At 51.6% G+C, this 8,902-nt stretch overlaps 1 protein-coding gene across 3 annotated transcripts in view; it reads right to left on the reverse strand.

The window, feature by feature from the left end:
• Window positions 1-5,068, reverse strand: part of NDRG4 (NDRG family member 4) — a 29,288-nt gene extending 24,220 nt beyond the window's left edge. For 2 of the 3 annotated variants that reach the window (XM_070953174.1, XM_070953173.1), the window contains exon 1: window positions 4,754-4,792. In XM_070953174.1, coding sequence (XP_070809275.1) covers window positions 4,754-4,790 — 37 coding nt within the window. In that variant the 5' untranslated portion in view covers window positions 4,791-4,792. Of the gene's footprint in view, window positions 1-4,753; window positions 4,793-5,013 lie in introns of those variants that run through there. The other variant, XM_070953175.1, reaches the window with a different exon arrangement.
• Between the last annotated feature and the right edge of the window lie 3,834 nt (window positions 5,069-8,902).

Below are 8,902 nucleotides of genomic sequence, written 5' to 3' on the forward strand. Positions count from 1 at the left end.
ATTGCCTCTTTCTTGGGGCCCGGGACTGACTAGTTTTGTGTCTAAGGCAGTCTCCTTTTTCTAGCATGCTTTTAACATGACACCAAATTGTCGCTCTCCAGCCCTCCTCCCTCGATCCTATCCTCCACCACATCAACTTCATCCCTAAAGGCTCCGTGGAAGAGCCAGATCCAAAAGCTGAGGCCACCTCCAGGGTGAGGGTTCTTGTGCAGGAGACTTGTGGCAGAATGTCCATCATCCAGACCTTCAGCAGGCAGGGCGCACAGAGGTGTGTGGAGGGGGGGGCAGATTCCACCAAAGAGTCAGCCTCTGAGGTGATCCATGAGGCAACTGTGTCTACCTTGAATTGCACCTGGAAGCCAAGCAGCAACCAGGAACGGTGTAAGATGGCTGTGGAGTGTGGATTCACAAGGAGTGATGCTTTTTGAACCAGTTGGATGCCAAGAGCAGCCCCAGAGCAAATTCTAGAGGTTGAATTATGAGGCCTCCTGTTCCAGAAAGGGCAGAAATTGGCACCCCAGTCAAAGCTCTCCTGGCCACAACCAAGTGAACAAACTGATAACAGTTCAGATCATCTCTGACTTTGGCAAGAGGCCTGCACAAGAGTTAAGGCTAGTCAGCTGGGAACCAGCAGTGCTCAGGCAAGAGAACTCAGGCACATGAAGCCCATGTGCCTGACTCTGAAGGCTAGAAAAAGAGAAGCCAAAGTCCATTGACGAGGAAGGGCAAAAAAAGACTTCAGATTCAGCCTTGGGCTGACCATGTGCAGATCTTCTGTCTTTATCTGTCTAGCCAACATCTTCTTTCTCGTCTGCAAAGTGAACAACTTATCTACCAGGATCAAATACATGGTGGCTAGTTACTAATCAAATACATGGTGGCTAGTGAATTTCTGGAGAGCATCTTGTGACTGACGGCTGCAAACTGAATAGCTCTCTAGGCAGGTTGGACAAATAAGGTTGCTGTCCCTTCTAACACTGGAGTCTTCTGCAGTGGTGGGTATCAAAAATTTTGACTATCGGTTCTGTGGTTGTGGCTTGGTGGGCGTGGCAGGGGAAGGATACTGTAAAATCTCCATTTCCACCACACTCCAGGAGGTTACTGCAAAATCCCCATTTCCTCCCCATCAGCTGGGACTCGGGAGACAGAGTCTAGAAGGGGGTGGGGCCAGTCAGAGGTAGTATTTACCGGTACTCTGAACTACTCAAAATTTCCGCTACTGGTTCTCCAGAACTGGTTAGAACCTGCTCTGGTCTTCTGGTTGGAGAGCTGCTTAAGCAGCAAAGACTAGTAGAGAACCTCTACAGCCAATTTCTAGTTAGTTGATAAGTCTTTTGTCTGCAATATAGACTACAGTTTTATCAGCAAAGTGTGGGGGTGTTCATTATGTTCTGCATTGCAAGCTACAGGCTTTTAGATCAGCTTGACTGCTGTTTATTTTTAGTTTTTCTGAAAAGCAGCCATAAGATTGGAGTAATAAAAATACATTCCTCTATTTTTCCTGTTATTTATGATTTTGCATTTTGCAATTTGAACATCCCCTCCCCACAGCATCCTTTAGTAACCATGAAGCCCTAACCCCATACCCCAATGCGGAACCAGTCAGGACATTACTATTGTTAAAATATATTTTATTTATTTATTTGGCTTTGCTTGAGCCCCATAGTTGGGGAATTCCTCCAACCTAGAGTCCTGAGCAATGGAAGTGAAAACAGCACAAAAAGAAGTAGAGTTCTCCAGTATCTCTCCTCCCACATCCTGCTGTCCCGCACCTTTCAGCCAGCACTAGTCCACTCCAGTCACAGCCACACCCAGCAGGTCCACAGCACCCTGGAGCAGAGAGAGCATTTCACTAGGAGGGCAGGAACCTTGGAACAGAAAGCCTGCACCACAGAGGCCCGCAGGAATCTACCATACACCTTGACTTCTGTCTCAAAATGTGAAAAAGCTGTCATGTTGACAAAAGTCAGTTCCTATCCTTCAAGGGAGGAAGGTGTGTGGGTCACAGAGAACTTGTGGAGACCCAGGGAATGTGACAAGACAAGCAGAAGCAAAACTGGGGTCAGACAGACCCTCCCAGATGACAGTGTGCTGTACAGCATACTGGTGATGTACAGTGATGTGGTGGGAATGCCAGCATGGGCCACGTAGCAGAGCTTCCCCATAACAGGACCCCAGCCACATCAGAGGAACGGAAGAGTATCTCCCAAAACAGCTCCCGTCTCCTGTTGCTGAAAGGGCAACCGCTGGCAACGACCAGTGACTCTGACTGGGCCAGGCAGGCTTTATTCAAAATTTGTGGGCTGCAAACCTGCCACTGAATACACCTTTCGAGAAGTTAACATGAACTCAAAATGACCATATGATTTACATTATTCTCAGAAATCAGCAAAATTAATTTTAGGGGAATAGTGAGAAATTTCCAAAACTGCTGAATTTGTTTTTTGAGAGAGTGAAACAATAAGCAAAACCTGGAATGGACAGAGATCTGTCTGTCAGAAAGTACTTAAAATCTGAGGTTGAGACAAAAAGCAGAGTGCACACAGCCCGCCCCCTCCCCTGTGCAGGAGGGACAGGAGAGGGCTGAAACCAAAGGCCTGGACCCCATTCCTGAAGTGCATGCTAGGCAGGGCAATAGAGCCACCATTTCTCAGCTTCCGAGTGGGGCGGGAGTGTCTCAAAAAGTCACAAGATGTAGCTGGCATCTCTTCTGTGACCATTTTGCATCATTTTCTCTGTACCATTCTCTGTACAATGGTTAATCTTGGGATGAAATTTCATCACTAAAGGGGGATTTCGTCCCATCCCATTTCAGACAAATGACTGTCCAGTCCTCTTATTAAAAGCCTCCAGGGACAGAGCACCCACAACTTCTGAAGGCAAGCGGTTCCACTGGTTCTCACTGTCAGGATTCTCCTTATTTCTAGGTTGCTTATCTCTTGGATTAGTTTCCATCCGCTGCTTCTTGTCCTGCCTTCAGGTGCTTTGGAGAATGTCTCTCACATAAATCTGTGGCGGGTGATTTGCAACTTTCTGTTCTTTAATTCTCCTTTAACTTTCATTTTCATACCATGAGAAATGCTTTGAGAGAGGAGATGGAATAGCTGCAGAAAAAGAAACAACCCCAAGGCTTCAGTCCTTGTAGCCTTCCTTTGGGACTGTCTTCTTCAGGCAGAATCTGTAGACAGTCAAATGAGATCCCCACTCTGGGGGGCTGGGACTTTGTTGGTGAAAGCCCTCCTGCCTCTGGAACAGTTGGCACCTGAGATTAGTTATGTCCTCATACACATACAAACCCAAAGGAACACCCCCACCCCCACCCATGGTTTGGAAAGAGTGGAAACAGCCTTTTCAGACTTGCTTGATACTTTTTAGCTTTCAGTCATGGTGTTTATTATTTATTGGTTTAAGGGGTGAATCTTAACAGCTTATTTGTTTTCTCTCATAAACTGCCTAGAATCAGAAGAATATCTGACCCACAAATGGCCTTCAGGACAGGAGCCCCTATCGCTGGTCTCTGCACAGCTGGCCAGTGCTGACCTTCAGGTGCTCCCCTGCCAAGTTCAGCCTCTGCATCCCTGCCCTGCCCTGTTCCTCTCCCTTTGGGCAGCCTGGCTTGAGGCGTCCACCCATTGACATCAAGGACCTGAGAGAATCGTTCTGGGGAAGGCAGGCTTTGTCTTCCCTCCCATGAGCAATGTTAGTCCAGCAGCACCAACCCTGCCCCCCTTCTCTTTCCTCCTTTGCTCCCCAAAAAGAGCATTTGGCACGACAGACTCTCCGATGCAGAGGAATCACTCCGGAGGAAAGGCAAGGTCTCCAGGCCGGCGACTCTGCGGCTGCAGTCTCGTAGCGCCTGTCCTTGCACCAAGTGAGGTTCCAGCACCCACCGCTTGAGAAACTCGGCTTCTCCGTTGACACCCTTTTACACCCAAGCGGTCGGGGAGCAGCCCTGCCAGCAACGCCCGCCGGCGGCTCCCCGCAGATCTTGCGGCACTGGCACATCCGAGCATTAAGCAGCCACTAAGATTTCCGGCCAAGGAAACCCGGAGCAGCCATTTATTTACCGTCCTTATACACGCCCATCTCGTGGGCACCGGGAGCCCCTCCCGGGCCGCCTTCCCAACCAAGCCGCGGATGCTCTAGAGGAGCGGCTGCGGCTGCGGCTGCGGCTGCGGCTGCCGGGCATTTCCCCAGGGGGACCTCCCCCGCCGCCGCCGCCGCCGCCGCCACCCCGTCTCGCCTCCGGGACGCGCCTGGGCGGGGAATGACCTTCCTGCTCTGGGGCGGCCGTTCAGTTCGACCCCTCCGGCCGCCAAGCCGGGCCTGAGGCGCCGCGGCGGGCACTGGCGGAGGCGCCGGGCGGCTGCGCTTTAAACCCCCCGCAGTCGCCGCCTCGGCGCTCGCTGCCCTTGGCAACGGCTGGCCTGCGGCGGGGCAACGGGGGCGGCTCCTGCGCTCTCCCCTTCTCAACGGGGAAAGAGCCGCGCCGGCCACGCCACCGAAGCCTCCGGGCCCCGAGCGGACAGGGCGGGGGCAGGCGAGCCGGCCCCAAAGCCCATCCTGCCTCGCCGCCTTCGCCGGCCCGGCCGGCTTTCGCCAGAGGTGGCAGGGCGCAGCCACCCGCTACTGCACCGCGGCACGAAGGCTCCTTCCCCCGCCCGCCCCTCCTAAAGCCACGCCGGACGCCCCCGGTCCAAGCGGGACCCGGCCGGGCAGCCGCCACCGCCGGGCCGCCCGCGAGGCGCCTTACCTGTCAGCAGCTCAAGCTTCTGTCCCCAGCCCTTCATGGTGGCGGGCGGAGGAGGCTCTGCGAAGCCGGCGGAGAGGCACGCGGGCGGCGGGGAGGGGCCGGGCGCAGGCGGCGGGCATGGCTCCAGAAGGGAAGCGGGCGGGCCCGGGAGGGGCTCCAAGCGCCGCCGCCAGCCACCTTGCACGCCCTGCGGGGCGCCCTAACGGCGGGCCCGAGTCCTTCCCGAGCGGGGGGGGGGGGGCGAGCGCGGGGCCACTTACGGGCTGCGGGCGAGGCTGGCGGAGCGGCGCTTGGCTGCTTGCTGCGCGGCTCTCCCGGCCGCTTCGGGGAGGAGCTTCGCTGACCGGCTCCCTCCGGATCGGCGCTGCGCGGGGCGGGAGGTCGTGCGGGCGGGGTGGGGAGGCGCCGAGGGGTGGGGGCTGCGCGGAGGCGGCGTGACGCGGGCGGCCCGACGGGCGGAGTGGGGTCAGTCCGCGGTCAGGCTTCCTCGGCCTCGCAGTAATGGCGAAGGCCCGGGGCCGCGCTGGGGTCTCTGCGGGCGAAGGGAGGCTAGCCCGGCTGCCCCCTTGACGGCAGGGCGAGACGCCAGGATGCTCCGCGCCTGCGAACGACCAGGCGAAATGCGTCCTGCGCTTCCCGCCCCCCGCGCCCTTCCTGGTGGCGTCAAAGGGGAGTCCGGGGCCCGTACCGCTTCTGGCCGTGCACCGTGGAGGGGCGAGGAGGGCGCAAACCGGCCACGAGACCGAGGTCCCGTCGGGCACTTAGCGAAAGGAGGGCTCCTTGGTGTTCTCTGAGCTTGGGCTTTTTTTCTTGCAGAGCTGGGCAAGTGCAGGGATGATGACGACGACGACGTCGTGACACTGATGATGTTACCTGGTTGGGTAATGAAACGTCTGTAAGAAAACCGCCAAGCTCGGAGAGCGCCAAGGAGCCCTCCTTTCGCTAAGTGCCCGACGGGACCTTGGTATCCTTTTATTTTTATTTTTTTTATTTTTATTTTTTTAATTTGATTTATATGCCGCCCTTCTCCGAAGACTCAGGGCGGCTTACAATGTGCTCAGCAATAGCCTTCATCCTTTTGTATATTTATACAAAGTCAGCTTATTGCCCCCACAAACTGGGTCCTCATTTCACCTACCTTAGAAAGGATGGAAGGCTGAGTCAACCTTGAGCCTTGGCGAGATTCGAACCCTGCAGTAATTGCAGGCAGCTGGTCTTAAGCAGCTTAATAACAGGGTGCCTTAGACCACTGTACTACCAAGGCTCTTATTAAATTACTCAGCAAATTGCTTTATTAAAATCGGCACCTCAAGAAGGACTCAACAAAGAGTTCTGCGTGGCAGACCTTCCCCTGGGCGGGGTCTCCTCTCGGCTCTTCCCGGAGCAGCTCAGCACGTGCTTTCTCAGAGGGACCAGCCCCTACCCACCCGCGGCTCAGCCCGTGCAACCGGGCCCTTCGGTGCCTGGAGGGATCCAGGCCGAGGCCGACTTTCTGGGCCGGGCCTTCCTCCTGGTCGAATCCTGAGCAGGGCTTGCCTCCTCCAGCCCCGAGCAATGAGGTGCCGTTGCTTGTCCCCTGCCGCCGGACTGGAAGCCTCCGATGGGTGATCCGGTAACCGGCATCGGCTCGCTTGAAGCTTTCGGAGGGCTAGGTGGCTGAAGTAGCAGAAACATCCGTAGTCCCCCACCCCCACCCCGGCCGTTACGCGCCGTTAGCGTTTCTGAGACACACACACACACACACACCTCGCGCGCATCTCTTTATGGCTCTCAGTCAATGCGGTTTTGAATGTTTAATTCAGCCAAGCCTTGTTTCCATAGAAACAAATGCATAAACAATTTAAACCCATTTATTTTAGCCAACAGCACCTTTGCCATACAGTTAGCTCCAACTGCTTGTTAGTTTCGCACTATTTGTCTATATCTTGCAATAATTCCCTCCTGATCTCTACTTTTTGCATCACAAATATTAATTCTACATCCCCATCTTAGTCACTGTTTAATGTTAAATCATTTATAGCATTTCTTTCAATTTCATTATTTGACACATCGCTCCAGCCCTTGTAGAGTTGACTTTCAGGGTTGCAATGGTGGACTGAAGATGGCTCCACTTTTGCATTGCTGATGACAGCAGCAAACTGAGAAACTGGTGAATAGATCAGCTCCTCAGAATTCCTCCCTGGATCGAGGATAAGGATTACCCACACAAATTTACTCTATAGAATCTCCCTGAGAAGTTATTGTAAAATATCGATCTCCAGCAATTTGGGGAGCTGGAACAAATCATTTATTTTTTTAAAAAAAATTAATCCCATCTTAATTATTTTTAGAACTATGGCAGCAAACATACCCAGTACACTTTCTTCCTCCTAAGTTTCTTCCTATTTCCTCCTATTTTCCCCACAACAACTACCCTATGAGGTCAGTTAAGAGAGAGCGACTGGTCCAAAGTCACCCAGCCAGTTTTCCTGTCTAATGCAGAACCCACAGGCTCCTGGCTTCTAGCCTGGTGCTTTAACAATGAGATCAAATTGGTTAATTGCCAGTTAGCAAACTGCCAAATTAACCAAACTGGCTAAGCTGTGATTCAACATCTTCAAAGGGACCCTGGATTTGCACCCTTTCTCTCCTAACTGCTTTAGAAAGCTGCTTATTGGTCATTTTGTAGAGGTTAAGAACCATCCAAAGGGCAAGTTTTATTACACAAGGACAATCTTCTTCCATGGAAGAAAGACATTCTATATAGATTCAAGGTTTAAAAACAGTAGCTTTAATTTTTAGAAAACAGCAAAAGGGGGACTACAATTGGATTTGGGAAGTTAAGGGGCTAGATGGGCTTGAAATAATATTTATTGTGGAGTGTTTAAAATTTTATAAATATATTCTTTTGAAATCAATTTTGAAATTGTAAGAACTTTCCTCCTGTGGGAAAGTTTGGTTGGCTGGAAAATAAGAGGGGACTTTGAAGGTTGACTAGAAGGAACCGGAGAGAACTAAGGATTGTAATTAAAGGAGAAGAGACCCATTAATGTAACGGAGCAACAGTATTTGACTATAGAAGAAATAAAGGCTGCTAAGAAGGAGGCACTACGAAATCACTTATAGGATTATTTTACTATAACAGAGGATAAAGAAGAACAGATATCATTGGATACAACAGAGGCTCAGACTGATTTGAGTGGGTATTTGGACTTTTAAAAAATGCCAGATTAGAAAAATGACATGGAAAAAGATGCTGTGGAGCCAAACATTGACTTTAAAATGCCAAGAATATAAGAGTGATATGAAAAAGATGCCACAATGGATTTACAAATTAAACAGCTGGTGACTTATCAAAGGGGACATACAAATAATAAACCAGAAGAATGATCTGGAAATATGGGAAATATGTTAAACTACTGAAGTTGTTCCTCAATGGAGACAAAGAGAAAATGATAAGAATCAACTTGTGTGACATTATTTTATTTATTTATTTATTTATTAATCAAATTTCTATACCGCCCTACTCCCGAAGGACTCAGGGCGGTGAACAGCCAAGATAAAATACAGATAATACAAATATTAAAAATCCCTTAAAATTATTAAATATTTTGGCCAAAACACAGATTAAAACACCCAATTTATAAAATCACGAATTAAAAATTTAAAAGAGGAGAGTTAGGCCACGCCAGCCTGCTGAAATAGAAAAGTTTTGAGAGCACGGCGAAACGTGCGCAGGTCCGGGATCCTCCGTATCTCTGGGGGGAGTTCGTTCCAGATGGTAGGTGCCCCCACAGAGAAGGCTCTCCCCCTGGGGGCCGCCAGTTGACACTGTTTGGCCGACGGCACCCTGAGGAGCCCCTCTCTATGGGAGCGTACTGGTTGGTGAGAGGCTATTGATAGCAGAAGGCGGTCTCGTAAATACCCCGGGCCGATGCCAAAGGTGGTAACCAAAACCTTGAAGCGCACCCAGAAGACCACCGGGAGCCAGTGCAGCTCGCGCAGGAGGGGGGTCACGTCGCTCCCATAACCACCCGCGCGGCCGCATTCTGGACCAGCTGGAGCCTCTGGGTGCTCCTCAAGGGGAGCCCCATGTAGAGAGCATTGCAGTAGTCCAAGCGGGAAGTAACGAGAGCATGAGTGACCATATTTAACGAGTCCCGATCCAGA

This window comes from Pituophis catenifer, unplaced genomic scaffold (genome assembly GCF_029215685.1).
Source record: "Pituophis catenifer annectens isolate HBS135680 unplaced genomic scaffold, rPitCat1.0.hap2 SCAF_13, whole genome shotgun sequence".
Lineage (NCBI taxonomy): Eukaryota > Metazoa > Chordata > Lepidosauria > Squamata > Colubridae > Pituophis > Pituophis catenifer.